Source organism: Alosa sapidissima, chromosome 12, assembly GCF_018492685.1.
Source record: "Alosa sapidissima isolate fAloSap1 chromosome 12, fAloSap1.pri, whole genome shotgun sequence".
NCBI lineage: Eukaryota > Metazoa > Chordata > Actinopteri > Clupeiformes > Clupeidae > Alosa > Alosa sapidissima.
In genome coordinates this window covers 3,159,460-3,177,500 of record NC_055968.1, presented here as the reverse complement: position 1 = coordinate 3,177,500, position 18,041 = coordinate 3,159,460, and the positions used below count along the sequence as shown (strand labels likewise).

General features: G+C 40.7%; 1 protein-coding gene and 1 long non-coding RNA gene across 7 annotated transcripts in view; one reads left to right on the top strand and one right to left on the bottom strand.

The window, feature by feature from the left end:
• The window catches only part of LOC121677486, a 26,868-nt gene extending 18,443 nt beyond the window's left edge, over positions 1–8,425 (bottom strand). Inside the window, exon 1 of the long non-coding RNA XR_006020997.1 lies at positions 8,359–8,425. This is a non-coding gene — a long non-coding RNA (uncharacterized LOC121677486). The remainder of the gene's footprint in view (positions 1–8,358) is intronic.
• Positions 1–18,041, top strand: part of nfia (nuclear factor I/A) — a 145,909-nt gene that overhangs the window by 23,542 nt on the left and 104,326 nt on the right. For 4 of the 6 annotated variants that reach the window (XM_042056185.1, XM_042056184.1, XM_042056182.1 and 1 more), the window contains exon 2: positions 14,650–15,178. In XM_042056185.1, coding sequence (XP_041912119.1) covers positions 14,650–15,178 — 529 coding nt within the window. Of the gene's footprint in view, positions 1–7,301; positions 9,104–14,649; positions 15,179–18,041 lie in introns of those variants that run through there. The other 2 variants (XM_042056183.1, XM_042056186.1) reach the window with 2 other exon arrangements.

Here is an 18,041-nt window from a genome sequence, read left to right as displayed (position 1 = left end):
TGGCAGTGTGTGTCTCCTGTTTTTTGGACTGCCATTATATAACCGTAATGTTGTAATGTCATTGATGCTGTAGAGCTCCAACACAATGAGCCACACGTGAATTTAAAACACCCTTGCCACCAGGCCGCAGTGTGAGAGCATAGCTGTTCCTTCAGGATTTTTGGTTACTGTTTAATGAGAAGGAGGGGCTAACGCTAGCGCTAACCTGAGCACCATTGTGAGAGTGGCGTGTGGGCCTGCCCAGGCTGCTTGGCTCATTGGTGGCGAAGCACAATAGTGGCCCGCGGTAAGCAGATCCGCAGATGTAGCGCTTGTTTATTCATAAGGAAGGGACATTTGAGTATGTGTGTGTGTGTGTGTGTGTGTGTGTGTGTGTGTGTGTGAAGGCCACAGGCATGCTGCCACAGAACTGGATAGTGTAATTACCCCCAGGCTAGCCACTGTTCTGAAGCTCGCAGGACCCCATCCACTTCAACCCGCATACAAACTACTACACATCACATGCATGTTTCACAAAGCTTCCAGGGCAGGGATTTGTACAGTGTTTGTTAATATGAGTATATAGGTGTGCATTTGAGTGTGTGTGCGTGTGTGCATGTGAGTGTGTGTGTGTGTGTGTGTGTGTGTGTGTGTGTGTGTGTGTGTGTGTCTGCAAAACTGAGAGAAAGGAGCATTTAAACACATTACTAACACATAGTCTACAAATGCAGATCGTGGATGTACCTGAGCTGCTTAGATGAAAGGCATCTGTAGGTTATTTTGTTTCACTGCAGTAATTTCTCCCATGGTATTTCTGTATTTTTTGTCTTTTGATGGTCCCAAAATTCTGAATAATCTGCTTCAAAAGTGTGCCCTCTTGTGTTATCTCACTGCAATTTCACAGATTTTGCTCTACACACCAATGCATTTTTAGGATACTCATCTTTTCCAGGTGAAACAATATTTCACAGATAATTCACACAGAGTGTTTATCAAATGTTACTGTTTTAAGCAACCTAAGTTTATTTTAGACTTCACTACTTTAGTTTTTGTTTTTTTCAGAATGGTCTGAAATGCTCTTGGTTGACATAGCCATAATCCATTAACAACAACAACAAAAAAAAAAAACAAGATGAGTTGTGTGGTGAACAGTGGTATTGTTTTATAATAATAATAATAATAATAATAATAATAATAATAATAATAATAATGTTGTTGTTATTGTTACATATTACTGCTGTGAATTATGAGAATGGTTCTTACTATCATTGTTTTTGTTTGTTACCACACAATAAATCACTTTATGACAGACTTTAGAAACTTTATCAAAATAATCAAAATGTAGTAAAATTGTTAAGTCTGAAGAGTTGTTCAATGATGTGTTTTTCATCCGTTCCATCTGGTTTCTCTTCCATAGAAGAAAAATGTTTCTTCAAGTTCTGTTGGCGCACGAGTTTGTCTGAGCTGTAATTTCAAAGTATTACCTCTAGATGGACTCTCGACCTAGCCTACATATTCCTTGGATGTGTTCCTGGCAAGATTAATTGTATTCGTACTGGTGTGAATGATAATCATATTGATTCTTCCGTATAGAAAAAAATGTGACCTTCTAAAAACATTGTTTCGTTTAAAATATTACAATAATGCTGATTGGATTAATGCTATCGTGATATGTAATGTATTGCTTTATTGGCCATGCATTGGGCTATTATTATTATTATTATTATTATTATTAGGCTATTATTATTGCAGTTCAAATAATTATTTCTGCTACACTGAATTATCCTGAACAATTTAGTTAAAGTTCGTATAGCCTATACTATGCATGGAGTCTTATTCATGTAGGTTATATTAATTACAGCCAGGCTCTAAAATATTTTCTCTAAGAAATAACCCAAACTCTTTAGAATTGTTTCCTCTACTATTCTCCCATCCCTATTGGCAGCTTCCTTTCTCAGCCTGTTAAGCGTTATATAGCCCAATTCACATTTACAGAAAAAACGGGAAACATAACATTTCTTTAAAATCGGCAATTCATTACATTCCCCTTTTAGGCTACAGTTTGCTTGTTTGATGATTGAACACGTTCAATTTCCTCTCACATCGAAAGTAGCCCAAAGATGTGCAAAGAATCTGCATTGAGTCATTTGGCTGTAAGTTCGTATAGGGGAGTTGCCTAGTCGATAAATCAGATATGTCTGAACTTTTTAAAATCAATAAGGGGAAATAATTTATTTGTTGTTTTCATATTTATTATTTATTCATTTCTGTTGTGGTGCGGTGAGGGTGAGGGGCATAGGCTCTATCTCCATGTGTAGATTGGCAGAACTGGCTGCACATTTGACGATTAAACTAATTGCCACTGCATCTATACATACTTTATCAAATTTCACATCACTATGAGTATATGAACCATGCAACCGAACCTGTCGTTCTTGCCTTTCTTAGTAAATTTCATGATAACGTCCCACGTGTAGCCTACAATTGTTAAGCACCCTCACATGTACCACATTATGACATAGTGCTCAGAAAATGTATTGGCCTATCTCTCCTCTCACATCGTCGATTCGCATGAACTACATTCAAGAACACATTGGGGTAATATTATGAAGGCTAATGTCATTTTTGGTGGAAAATTATAGTGCCTTTTATAAGCCGATAGTAGTCTATGTGATGTGTTGTCACTGTGTGTAAGCTAGTTTACTCAGCAGAGTTTGTTTGACATAGGCCTATTTAATTTTCACAATCTGTTTCTATCATCTTTTTTCATTTCTGTAACCTAACCTCTATTAAGAGTAGCCAATAGGCTAATTATAATTTCTCAGGCTTTTAAAATACTATACATATTTCCACTCCACCAATAACAGCAAATGTAAATGCTTTGCTTTTGACAGGTTAGCTAGACTAACATTTGAAATGACGTTCAACTTAGGTTATATGCTTATTATGGCATTAAAATGGCTTTATCAACGTGACTTCCCACGCATATTTATCACACAACCACATTAGAGGGATACTTGGCACAAGTGGGCAGTGCGCATCGGTTGTTTCGGCGGTTTGTGGCGGACGTGTGATTTGTCTTTTCATCGCATCACTGCCATTTGCAAACTTGATAATTCGCCCCCGGAACATCTTTGTGTCTCATTATAGAAATGCGAGGTGTCTATACAATCTTATTCAATCAGACTCCGGTTATGTGATTACAAAGTGTAGCCTGAATCCTGCAAACTTTTTTCTGTTAATTGGAAGTGTGCAGTAGCCTCCTCTGGGTACAACTGAACTGATTGTATTCCAGGTTTTCTAGTCAAATTCAAAATCAAAGATACTGTCGGAAAGCCCAAGGCTATCAGAGTTAGGATTTTTTTTCTGTCGCAACAGGACTGGTAAGTAGGATAGCCATTATACTCAGACTGTCATTGGCAATTTAGTCCTCGTTTTCCCCGATCTCTAAACCCACTGACAGTTTCTAATGTTGGAGGAGTGTCTTTTTCCAAATTAACCTTACTTCGCCGACGTTGTCTCGGGCGCAATGATTAGCCTAATGGTTTATGGCAGGGTCCTAAAATTTGAACCTCACCTTGAACCTTGAGGATATCCTATTCTCTTTCAGTATTGTAAGTAGCCTAATAGTTTTTCTTCGTTTTTACGACCTTTACAACACCAGGCAATCTACCTTCATCTTCAACACTGCTTTAGAAAGTCCTGGCAAGATTGCTTTAACGCCCCCATGTTTTTGTAAAACAAGGCAGAAATTTGAGCCAAGACGTCCCTTATGAGCCGCAACATAAGACACCGAGGTGTCCTGGCCAATATATAAAGACTTCACTAGGCTAATGCTATAAATGTAGTCTTTTTACCCTCTAGTGTTCAGCTTTAGTTTCATCGACACAAAGTAGGCCCTTTTTTGTTTATGCAATACATTACATCTAAGAATGATTGAATGAAAAGATAATTTCAAATCAGAACCAGTGGAATAGGCCTACGAAAAGTGAAATACAGGCTCTAATGTTGGCAACACCTAGTAGGCCAACACAATGTAGGCTATTATTTTTTGGAGTGCATAGTTGAGCTTACTATTCATTGTTGTTGGTGCAGTTATATCTAGCAATGGTAATTGCAAATTTGAAGTTCTCCAACCATTTAAGTTGCGCGTTTCATGATTAGGTAAGCTCATACACAGGTTTAATGGCCTATTTGTGATAGATCAAAACTAGCCCCATGTCCAATAACAGGCATTAGCTTGTTTGGTACCATGACCATAATTAGCCTAGTCACCTTTATGACATTGGTTTACTTATGGTGTGTCGTTTGATGGATGCTCGACTGGTTAAGCGCACATAACACAGGCCTTGACACCATTCAGTAAAACCAACTATTGTCTTTAAAACTAACAAGAGGCATACCACTTGAGAAGTAGGCTAGCCTACCCCTAGAGTAGCACTATTGACACAATGCGCACAATGAGATACAGCTGATCCAGATGTATTGGTCCTTCCAACGAGAAAGGTCAATCATGCAAATATGCGTTAAAGGCTTGCTTCCCCAACGATTGTTCTTGACTAACAAACACCAGATTGATCGGAACTCCATTTGCTGATCCATCAGGTGATCTCTTCGGAAACGGTACTGTCATTCCCGTGGTGCTGTTCAGTTATTGGGTGCTGAAAAGTAATAGCCTACTATTTTACCAATGCTAACATTACGCATAGCAATGTGTTTGTCGACGTGACGTGAGTGTCCACACCTACTCATAACAAGGCTGATAGAAATCGGAAAAAGTAAAGCCTCCAAAGTTTACCAACTAAATACCATATATATATATATATATATATATATATATATATATATATATATATATATAAAACATTATGCATGCCTTAATAGAATGGCAAAGGCTAAAGACAGAACATCTCGTGACCACAAGTATGTGGTCAGGTTAAATGTGGACTTTTTTTCCATTATTAATGTTTGCCAATACTGGTTCCATACCTTTATTTCAACATTCCAGTTCATCAGTCCAGCTGAAATAAGTAAAACGTGCACATTACATTATCGTACCATGACTTTATCTTAGTTGCATTGCTTTAACCCTAATTTAGTTACTCCTAATGCTTAGTTTATGGCTTCCCTGTGATTGTGATTTTTAAAACCGTTGGCTGCACAGTTTTATGCTTTCCCCCTTTAAAATAATCATGTGTGAAATAAGGTTGCTATCTGTAATGTACGGATGCTATCCATGTCTCGTCAGTCGGATTGTGCAAGGTCTCCGCAGCCTCCCCCTTTCGGACAAGCGGTGGACGGCGATGCGTACGCGCGGTCCTGCCGCATAGTGCTTGGTAGAAGCTGGCAAGAGGGGAATACGTTTCCTGTGGAGAAGCAGAACGCAGCCAGGGGTCTGTGAGCCACACGATACAGCGCTGATTTGCTAGTATGACTTCAGGAGGGGAGGACTTGGCGAGGGAGAGGTGGCTTGTAGTCGCCGCTGGTGTAGACTACTGCGTGGTAATGCAAATTGCAGCGATTGCGGACATAAACAAGGGGAGTCGCTGAATCGATTGCAACTTCTGTCCTGAGTCTAACATACCAAGCCAAGACAGTCAGAGAGAGTCTCGTCAGCCAGCCAGATCTGTCCCGCTTGGATCGCTGTCAAGTATCAAGGAATGAAGAGAAAAGCGCCTATTACTTTTCGGAATGAAACAAGCTTATTAATTTGATCAACCCGCCTCTTAATTTTTAATTTCATACTAAGTCTTCTAGGTATCTGATATGTTCATCAGGGACATGAAGTTCTAATAGACTACTTTTTCATCATAAAACAAGGCTTGCTGAAATGAAGCACTTCGTCTCAACATTTTAAAGTTTAGCCACGTACTTTATGCAATGGTACGTGCACATTCCTACACTAAGTTCCTTATATTATACCTGATTGTATACAGAAAGATGCGTACATGCTCTGTTGAAATTTTGTGATAAGCTACCTTGCCTTCTGCCTATCCGCTTCTACCAGCGATAAACCTTGCAGATGTTACGCCAATGCAGATACTGAGAGGCATCGTGAAATTGCACGTATAATACTTCCTCTATTACCCCTGGATGATGTAGTACTGTGCAGTGATGAAATAACCTATTGCTAAATAGTAAAAGTACTCTGTATCGTTAGACTGTGTTTGGGTTCTGTAGAGTGCCCGAGTCGTTGCAATTAGCTACATTCCTGGACATTCATAGTGACGTGATTTTTGTCCAATAAAATAATCGTTAGCTTTAAAACCATGGGCTTCGCCCAATCAGAAAAGAGCCTTTGCATGCTACTAGGGACGAGGGAAGGTCGGACTTTGCCATTTCAGCAGGTTAGTGTGAGATGCAAACAGAGATGCACTCCAACGAAGACTTTGGCAAACTTAGCCTAGGCTTTTTAATAGGTGCCATTTTATTTATTTTAAGAAGCTGTTCATGGAGTATGCATGCCACATCATAATGCTTCGATGTATTATATTTACTTTACAACTGGCCATTCTTATAATCGTAACTGCCTCTCTTATTTACTTATTTTTAGAAAAGAACATGGTGTGTGGATAAATATTGGAGCTGTTCCACTGTTATTTGACAATATATTTCTGGTTGTATCTTAATAAGTAGGCTATCTATTGTTGCCCCCCCAGAATCAGCACTCAGCTAATGCGCTCAAACATCCAGGTGGTTGGCCTTGTCAACGAGAGTGTTTAGTTATGCCCAGACTCACCGCTTGTTCAAGAGGTGGAAAGGGGCTGGACAACAGAAGGGACGACTCTGGGACGGAGGTCGCTACCCTGGACACTGCCTAGGGGGCGCCCAGTTGACTTGTTTCTTACGGTTATTAACCAGAGGGTGGCCAAAATAATGTTGATTATCAAACGTCTCAATAGGTTCTAAATTGTCTTTAAATGGCTAATCAGCTACATGTTATGTTTCTGTGATATGGAAATTTGATAGCATATTATTCTGCATATTATGTTTGTTCCTATTCATGTAGTCCTTTCTTGGATAGGCTGCCATATGGTAGGCTTTCCTTACTAAACCATCCATTTAGACTCAATATCATCTTCTACAGCATTTGCGGTCCCTTCAAAAGCAATACTTGTTGCCTGAAAAGCTTTGGTACCATTTTTTTTTTTATCTCTGGGAAGATGGTGAAATGGGCCTATTTTCTATAAAACCTTCATATTCATTGATTCTAAAAATCTTCATATTCATACATGTATGGTAGAAGTGGTTTGGTTATAATAGCCCTATTAATCAAGAACAATCTTAGCTGAACCATATGCATTTCTACTCATTTGACTGGAAAGTAGATTACCAAGTTAGGAGGTTAGCAGGGCACTCACTGTTGCATATAATGCCTGATTATATGACCAATGGGTAATCGTATAAATGTGCCCCGACAGACGTTATGCAATTCAGAGCGCCTTGCAATATCTACTTTCCGTAAAATTACAGCATGTTTACCAACAAGTCTTATATCTGTTTACCATGCTGTATTCGAGAAACACATAAGCTACCTTTTTCACCTGTCTGTTTACTGTGTCCCTGTAAACTTGCTTTGCTACGTTTGCACACCTAGACCGCAGCACTACATATTTTTGGTTTGAGAATGACCCTGAAGGCTAAAAGCCAGTTGGCCAGACGAAGTAGTTTAAACCTACAAAATTAGTTGCATGCTACAGACTAGCCCAAGCGTGTGCTCCGTTTCGCTCTGTGCGCCGTCTCGGGTGTATGAAGTGTGGTCTGTAAGGATATTCAGCTGCTCTGTTGCGAAGCACGGTCACACAGTAGGCTACTCTTCTCACCTGCAATAATCCACGAGTTAAATAAACACTATTTAATAACCGTTAGGTCTAAGAGACAACATGACGAGACAAAGCCTACAAACTGTGATTCCTGATTCGAGCGCTCTAATATTTGCGTCCTGCTCTGGACGGTCCGACAGTCTCTTTCAAAAATGAACTTAAAGGAACAAACCACGATACCCTCTTACTGATAGACTCTATGGTTTCTATGTTAAATTGGTAATAATGAGCTGTTTTAGTAGCTTGGTATTAGTCTCACACATTCTAAACATTGGTCTATCTTTCAAGACACCGCGGGGCTAGGTGGCGGAGCTACGATGAGCAAAGAGTTTGTCCTCCGGGCACAGTGGGTAAAAGTGAACTGTAGCCGGACGGGACTCGGTGAGGCGACAGTGTCGTCTCTGCTCTGTGTTGAATTGAATGGACACAGTTCGTCTGCTTCATTTCTTTTAATCTCAGGTTGAAATAAACAGGATTTACCAGTGGAGTGCCAGTTTTACCAGACTCAACTATCTTGATTTCAAGGATTTTAGCATTTTCCCGAGCCGTAGCCTACCCAGTCTTCCTCGTGCGTAAATCCGATAGACTGTGGACTCCACGGTAAAGCCAGACCACATGCCTGCAATGCTTTCGGCTGGTGTGAACGTTCGAGTCGACCCTGAAGAGGAATGCTGTGCAGTTAATTTCAGAGTTTTTCCTAAAGAATCCAGAAGAATCCTTCACTGACAGTCGCTTTTTCAAATATGGGAGAAAGCCACCGCTCAGCGATTAAGTAGTTTTCCTGCACCTTGCTTTGCCTAAAATTCTGCACATTTACCGGAACAGCTCTGTGTCGGGACTTTTCTTAAGTTGATCATGCCACTGATGAAAGTTACTCCCACTCCAGAGAAGGGGACTGCTCTGCGACTTTAACTGCAGAGCACAGTAAATATGTGCGGAGAGTGGAAGCTGTAACTCGAGGCGGGGTTAAGGTTCAGCTCTATGGAGCGGTGAAGCGTTGGTTGCAGTTCGTAGAGTTGGAAATGTGAAAGCAAGAAGCAGGCTTTAATTTTTTCCCTCTCTCCCTTCTCTCTGTCTCTCTTTTTTTCTTTTCATACACACGGACACAACCATCACGCGTACACGGACACACATAGAGTCTTCATACACCCCCACACATACACAAGCACACATACACACACTCACACACATCAGCACATACATAAACACGCTGACTTGTAACAGTTATCCAAACATACACTCATACCTCACAAATTCAAGATAAAACACCAGATATGTATTCGCCGCTATGTCTAACACAGGTAAGTGAGCTTTTTGTATGTATTTAACCTTATTTGTTACATTTCTGCGTTCTCTGTCGTCGGGGCGGGACTGGCAATGTGAGGCTAACGTTGCTTAAGACAAGTAACTTTGTGTGCTGCGGCCGTTCCAGGTCTGACAGAGCCATCTGAACTAACTACCACATGGCGGATGGCGACCGCCTGGTACTGTACAGTACATGCAGCCTGTGTTTGTAAATCTGTGAACTCTTGTTTCTGACTATGGGCTACGGCAAACAGCAGTTTTGTTCATGACTTGGTCATTGGTGCATGTAAACCTATAGCCTACACGTTGAAAGAGAAGGAGGACAAGAACAGTTAATAGGAAGACAGTAGTTTATCTCTAATGCAAGTTCCATGCCCTCGATGTAAACGTTTGTTTCATGCCACACTTACGGTATCAACAATTATGGTGCTGTTATATCTAAACATAGCGCAGTACACACGTTCTCGTTTGTGACACTCGTTATTGATCTATTGACATGATTAGTTGCTTACCAGCATTTTGCCTGATTTGAACAGTAATATGTCCAGTGCTCTTCGCTTCGATTTTGCTTAAGAGCTGTTAGAATAACGGTGCAATTGATAAGCACCGAGACGTCGTCAAAAGTCTTTGAGGAGTGGGAGTTTCAACTTTTTCCCAAACCAGTGTTAGTTCAGCTTCAGTTCAAAGTCTGTAGACTACTTTGTTTTTTTTTTATTCTTTGCAAAAATACATTACATGTCAGTAGGAACACAGTTTCTCGTGTAGCAAAGCGTATTTCATTCCCAACTTTCTAATCCTTGGAAATATACAGCTATTGTGCAACGCCTTTGATAATGCCCGTTTTGGATGCACAGTTTGACATTAGACCCGTCAAGACATAATTCAGTCACATATTTATCCAAGAATTGAACATTTTTGTAATGGTCAGTGTGTGTTTAACTTTGCAATATCAATTAGGTCAGCTATCTGGGTCTCCAACTTGCCCGGCTTTTCCAGCAGAGTGTCAGGAGTTCGAAGCACATCTGGTTTAGGCCTCCGTCGCATTTTAACAGAATAAAAATATTTTGAGACACTTTTAGTGTGTAAAATGTAAAGTGTTTGGTTAAGAAGGGAAAGCTTGTGGCAGCGTTTGGTGAAGTCGCAGCAGTTTTCTGCCGAGTTCTATAGAATGGACGGGCGCGGGGGTTAGATGAGGTGACAGCTGCGGCCACATTAGTTGTAAAAATAAACAAATAATTTTCAGTTGCGTTCCATTGATCAGTACTTCTTATACAACATTAAATTAATTACAAGTTGCATCTGTATGTCACGTACTACCTCATTGTAATGCATTTGTCAGTTCTAACTGAAAAAGAGTGTGCATCACTATTTAAATCATATAGCAGTTAGGCAGTTAAAATCCTTTTTTTGCATAATATCTATCTTGCCCTAGTCCTGTCACACATAATTGCACACCACTGGATTCCTTACATAGTTTTAGTGTAGAATAAAGTAATCTTGGAATAAGTCAATAATTATGCATCAGATAATGTGTATGACTAAACACCAAATTATATGTATTGTATTAAATTCACAGGCATCTGTCAATTCACCTTTTCAGCTGCTCAACTAAAACATGTGAAACATGTCAATAAGAAAGTAAAAAGAAAAGATGCTGCACGAATTAGGCGTTTGAATGATGTGTGATGAAGGCTATGTAAGGTATAATGAGCTAAAATAAGCAATTTCAAACAAACTCTATATCTGTATTTTATAAACCTTGGGTATTGATTTGCAGTTTGTTTTCATTTTAGGGTTATTAATTGATTGCAACGTGTTTATAATTCATTGTTTACATTTACATCAAAACGCTGAATAATTAGACCCATACATTTCTTGCCTCTCAACCTGACTTTTTGCATAGTCCAAATTTTTCTTTTATGAACTCTGTTTTAAATTGCGCAAGGTGTAGGTCCCTCTCACTAATGAAAAATGTATTCATGTAAAAAATGAACTAATTTAGAAAAGCAAGTATTATTGGTTGAGGTTCTTACTTACATCAGTGCTTTTAAATTTACATTTCTTATGGTGTAAAAATAGCTTCTTACTGTAAAATATTGTTTACCTTAAAGACATATTTCCTTGTAATCAATATTTTAAAATAAGAAATATGGTTAATCCTGGAAGGGAGTCAGTGTCACAGTTTAATGATTTTGCTAAGCATTTCTTTGTTTCTTTGTTGAGTTGAGATGTATGCTATACATGGGCCTATGTAGTATGTCTAATACACATATGGTGCAAAATAATAACACTTTTCTAAGAGTATGAGTCACTGTGGACAAATCATTTTCATGATTGTACAGCTACGGTGGCAGTTTCCATCCACTGGAAATGTAAACACTTTTTTTTTCTGTGGTAGACATCTCAATGTATATGATCAATAATATACATGGTAGTGATTTGTTTGTGGCAGGAGTTTCTATATTTTAAAAGTAGTTTCTTCTTGCAGATGTGAGGCCGGTAGAGGCTGAGACATTGCTTTAAAGCAGCAGAGTAGATGTGGAGAGTGGTGTGTTGCGCGCTTGTGTGCGGAGTGTGCTAGGCTCCGTCCACTGCTCCTGAAGCTAGCTTCACTGCAGAGTGGGAGTGTGTGAGGCAGAGCCCCGGCGCTCTGAGGTCCCTCTCCCTCACCACTAGTCTTCCCCGTCCCAGCAGCCTGCCTCATACGGTCTGGAGCTGACTTTTATGGGAGAGACCGCAACAAAAGGAGAAAGCACTCGCTGTCGACTCCCTCGTAATTACTTCTCTGTGTTGTGGTGCTACCAGAGTGGGTGTCAAAAGAGGAGGATTACCATCATTTGGATTTTAAATTACAGTTTTTTCTTCCTTTGGTAAGATGTTGTCTGTGGCCTGTTATTTGGGGGCATCACATCTGTCACCAAGGTGCACAGAAGAACTTCACAGCTGGAAGTTAAGCTAAGATGAAGCATTTCGTCAGACTCTCTCTCACGTGTCTGTTTGTGTGCTTGCTACAGAGTACTCTCAGAATTTTAAAACGCCCCCTGAAGTTTAATGTCTGATCAGGTTTGATAGAATTATAGAATTTTCCACAGCTAATTCAGACAATGCTGAGGACAAGCAGTTCAGGAGAAATCTTCCAACAACAATGGATAAATATTTGCTCTTAAGGAAAGACATTTCAAAGAATTTGGCTTAAGATACTCAGTGTTGCTGAAGGCAGATAAGAAAATTAATTTACTGGATTTAATCCAAGATGAAAGAAACAATGCAATATTTGTGCCCTGAAGGCAGTGGAGTTAGCAGACAAAAAGGTTCTCGGTTCTTGTCATTTATGTTTATTTTTATTTATGCATTTCATTAATATTTTCTCAAATTTGTGTGAGGTTTTTGTTGATTTTAAGTTCAGGGCTTGCACGAAGACACACACACACACACACACACACACACACACACAACACACACACACACACACACACACACACACACACACACACACACACTCCTCGCTTGCACATAGTCTGCCTTACTCAAACACAAACCACACATACACAGTAAGTGATAAAGGGTGTAAGCCCTTTTGTCTAAGTTTAGCTGCAGGGACATAGTTAGGATGTAAGACAGGCTGTGGTGTTAGGTTATACAGACTTCTCTGAATTCAAACACAAATATATTTCAGTGCAAACATAACAGGGAAGTGAAGCAATAGTGATTTCATAAGGCTCTGCAAAAGCATAGGATAAATCAGTATATACTGATTATTATTATTATTATTATTGTTATTATTATTTTTGTCTGATTGATTGGCATTGTACTGTACGCTGACTAAAGCCTTTGGGAAAAAGCATGATGTCAGTATAGCCTTTTCAGCTTCATATTGGTAGTTTCTATCAGAGTTGAGGCTGTGACTTTACCAGTGTGTTTTTGGATCAGCACCCCGTATTTATTCTGCCCCTTCAAGATTGTTTTCTTTGCTTTTGTTTGCGCGGTGGCGAGCTTTGCTTGCTGTGTGGCTACTTTTGTGTACGAGGGGCACACTGAAGCAGCTGAGGCCTGTTGTATTTCATCAGAGGTTGGAGACCTGGTGTAACAACCTTGTTATGGATGTGAGCCTTTGCAATGTGGTGCTCTCAATACTGTGTTGAAAACAGGAACACACTGTATACCGCTACATAGAATGTGTTTGGCATGCTTTGATATTTTTTAAAGGTTTCATGTGTAATTATACAATATGTAATGGTGTTTTACTAGCTGCGTACGTCTGTTTGATATGTTGGCAACTGGAGTATAAATTGTTATTGTCTGATCATGCAATTTGATATTAGCATCTGAGCTTTTTCTTTTTTCAGGCTCATACCTGAAGGCTTTTGTAGTTGCAGATATGTGATTTGTAATCCAGTTAGTGAATTTGAATGGAAAGAGATTAATAATAGAAGTATATATATATATATATATATATATATACACTGTAATATTCACCCATCTTTTGGCTACATATAACTAACTATATAAAGGTCCATATGTGTATGTTCTTATAAGCTTACATATACATTTATAGTAAGGTAAAACATGGCCTTGCTGATTCATCCATATATCATGTGGGAAATGTGTATAACAATATTTCAACTCATTTGGGAGTAAGATAAATGTCTATGCTTCTAATGCTGTCAGAGATCATTTGCTGGGATGTTTATTGTGTCCCTGTCATGATTGCATTTGGTAACCTGAGCATGGAACACTATATCTTTCCCCACGCCACACTCTACTCCTCCAGTCTTTGCTACTGGCAGGTGGAACCCCTTCAAATTTGCACTAAAACACGACCGTCCTGCTTCTGGTTCTCTCCACCTCTTGCAAAAGCTTTCTTTGACGTAGGCCCCAAGTAATATTAAATTGAAACTGGGACTGTTTATGGACAGTGTCTTTGTGTGAGTGGAAGTTTGTGAGAGCATGTCTGTGTGTGTGTGTGTGTGTGTGTGTGTGTGTGTGTATTGGGCAGGGTGGGGGTTACATGGAGAAAAGATAAAAATAGACGGACAGCTTTCCCGCGCGGTTGTTGCTTTTTCTCGGTCCTGGCAGACCCCAGCAGACCTGCATTCTTGCCAGAGAGCCAAGATACGGCCTAGTCGGGCCCCTCTCAGCTCAGAAACACACTGCCGTTATCGTGTGCCGCTCCGCTAATGATGCCAGAGGAATGTTAAATATAAATACTCTCTTTTTTCATGCATGTTTATGTATGTGTGTCTAAAGTGTGAGCTAAAATTGAAAGCAAAGCTTGGCATTAACGATCAGCCTATACTGATTTAGAGTGACACAGAAGAATGTTCATACTGAGGAACAGCTTGACCAGATCACAAAGTTTTAGTGATTTATAGGTATCTCAAAATCTGTCGTTGCAAGGGTTCGTATTTTAAATATTTTGTGTTCTACAGGATATACTGTAGGTTGTCTACGTCATTGTTTTTATAAGTAATTGCAACAAAACTGCAACAGAAATGTGTCTATAATGTCTGATATATATATATATTTTTGTCTCTGTTTGCAGGATGAATTCCATCCTTTCATTGAAGCGCTGCTGCCACACGTGCGAGCCTTCGCTTACACTTGGTTCAACCTGCAGGCCCGCAAGAGGAAGTACTTCAAGAAGCACGAGAAGCGTATGAGCAAAGAAGAGGAGCGCGCAGTGAAGGACGAGCTGCTCAGCGAGAAGCCAGAGGTCAAGCAAAAGTGGGCCTCGCGACTCCTCGCCAAACTGCGCAAGGACATCCGGCCCGAGTTCCGTGAGGACTTTGTCTTAACTGTCACCGGCAAGAAGCCACCGTGCTGCGTGCTGTCCAATCCCGACCAGAAGGGCAAGATGAGGCGGATTGATTGCCTCCGTCAGGCCGACAAAGTGTGGCGTCTGGACCTGGTCATGGTGATTTTGTTCAAAGGTATTCCACTGGAAAGCACGGACGGCGAGCGGCTGGTTAAGTCCCCGCAGTGCTCGAACCCGGGGCTGTGCGTGCAGCCACACCACATAGGAGTTTCAGTGAAGGAGCTCGACCTGTACTTGGCCTACTTTGTGCATGCTGGTAAGTGTCTGTTTGCCTATTTTCCCTCTTCTGCCTTTTCTGTCTTTTTCTGTTGTTTTCAACATGAGCTGATACATTAATTCATATATAAACAGCACTACTAACATGCAAACATAAATCACTGGTTATCATTGGTTACTTGAAAACACCCACAATTTTTACATTTTCCTTATTGTATATGAAGTCCTAAAATCCTGAAACATCTGAATGTTTCTCACCTTGTGCAGAGCTCTGCAAAGTTCAGTGGTTCTCTGTCTTATAAGTGGGAACAAATGTTATCTGTGGCAGACACCCTTAATTTCATCTGCAGTCAATAATGCAGCAGTCTAAGAAAAGCAGGGCATCCATGCCAAAACAGTCTCCCCGGCTGTCCATTCACTGTTTTAAGACGGGCCAGATTTTTTGAAAGTTGGCACAGGCCGAGCCTGTTATCTCAAACAAGGAAGAAAAGAGGAGAGAGAAAGAAAGCAATCATTTTCCTTGTGAGAGATTGCTAGTGTGCCAAAACAGGATTTTGTCAAAATAAATGTAAGTGATGAAACAGAGAGAGGTATTGAGTATTGTGTAGTGTAATGTGGAAATCATATCAAATTATGAATTATACCTGCAGATACTTTCAAATATATAACATTTAAGGGACCATTTTTTTCCAACAGCTACCTTGCATTTTTATAGAGATTAATTAAATATTTAACATTAGCATATTTTGTCAGGATTTTGACCAGGTCCCTTATGTAAAAGTGGGCAATTCTTTCACCCACTTATCATGAGCAAGGTTGTGCTTTTGCAGTGAACTGCTGTCATTCACTTATCACTGAATAGCGGCTGGACAGAGAGAAGTCCAGTGCTCGTTTCTGATGGTAAAACTGCTAATGGGCAGGAGACAGCAGGGGATCCGTCTTGCCTTGACAGCAACACAAACACGGGCTTTCAGTCAGAAGGCGCGGAGCGTGCTTTGTCTCGCACAGTCAAAACTGAGCACCTTAATTACGCTCGTTTCCTCAGCGAGCCTCCACCAGTCAGTCAGACAAGGCCCAGCTAAGGCCTCTCTAACCGAGGAGGTTTAGGGGGTGGGGGTCAGCTTGTACCCCTCAATGTGCTCGAGCCAAAGTTGTTCTTTTTGGTAACGTGGAGGTGAAATTAGGGGAGCTAGGCCAAATGCAGTGCTGATAGAGATGCCGGGCAGCGTCGGGCTTGGCTGGGACTCCTCCGACTGCAGGCAGACGCATGGGGCTCTGCTCTCCTCAGGTCCGGATGGGGAGCGTGTGAATCATCTTGACTTAGTCCCCCCACTAAAGGCGACAGAGCCCCTTTGAGGTTTTTGTCTGAACAAGTATGAGCAGCTCACAGTGTCTCTGAAAATGTTTGGTCACAGCGACCCACCAAAATCCCCAGTTTTGATGTTCTGAAGGCCTATTCAGAGGCACTCTGCTCCTGCTAACATTCTAATCGCTTGCATTTGAGGTTTTTTTTCTGCGTTGGTCTCAGCCATGAATAAGAGGTGTCAGCAAGAGAACAAGGAAATACAAAGCCCAGAAAGAAAGAGAGAGTGCCTGTCGAGTGTGGAGGTCTGCCCACTGTGGCTTTACAGTCTCTGTCTTTCTTTTTCTCTCTTCCTCTGTTCCTCTCTCTCTCTCTGTCTGTCGTCCACTCGTTCTCTATCTCTCTCTCTGTCTCTCTCTATCTCTCTCTCTCTCTCTCTCTTGTGCTTTCAACTCATCCCGTAAGATCAGATTTCTTCTTGTGTCTTATTTAAGGCAGTGGAGCTCCCTTGATTAAAAGCCATCTAAAGAGAGCTGAGCTCATACTCCCATGCCTAAGGTGGTGGTTTCTGAGGGCAGCTGATGCCGGTAATTAAATTTACCCCTCACTGCAGTCAGATTGTGGGCTGGCGGAGTGGGCCTTGGCCACTGCTCTCCTGCGATAACACCATCGATCTTGTTATCAACTTATAGCTTGGTTAGACTTTAATGCCACACTATCAGGTTAATTACTAATACATGAGCAAATTATGCTGCAATAATTAGAGATATCAAATTGGTTTGAATCTCTCTATAGACTTCATGTGTCAGAGCTTTGACATTGTAGTTTACCTTCAGACTGTTAAATAATGCAGTGACAATCAATGGTAATAGAAATGTAGGATTTGAGTGCCATTTCGACTTGGCTTCTGTCAGGGGAACTTGTATTGTTTTAGCTTTAAGTGTGAAGGTTGGACTCCTATACAGATGTCACAAGGCAGTCTGCAGCCAGCTGAGCCAGCTCTGTCAAAGATACCCATGTTAAAGCCATCAATTGACTGTTTTCTGCTGGTTAGAGTCAGCCTGTGTTGTCTGGGTAATAAACAGTGGTGTCCCACACTCACAAGGATGGATCATGTGTCAACTCTAAGAACAATGTTTTGTCAAAGCCTCCCCCACTACCACCACTGGCAGTGAGAAAGGGCTCATTTACGACCTCATTCTTCTGCCTCCCAACTGATGTCAAGATCACAGGAGCTCTCCACACTAACCAAAGGTCACAGCTTAAGATGTCAGGGTCATGACCTTATCTTCCAGGCATTTGACCTCTTAGATAAACATGCCACCTCATTAGGGTCTAGTCAAGCGATTACACTGCTTTCACTCAGTGGGGTGACCTTTGACATCGCTCTTAAAACAGGTGGTTTGGTTCAGAGGGGCTGTTTTGTTTGACTGAGTTAAGTTTCAAAGCTTTACGTTTTTGTAGACTTCTTTGTCTGTTTAGTTGATAAGTAAAATGGTGCATTGCTACCAGAGGCGGACATCCCGGGTTCAGAAAGTAAAAGTCCTGCCAAGTATTTGATCCAACCATTTAGTAAACCAGATCATTCTAATTAGCAGCC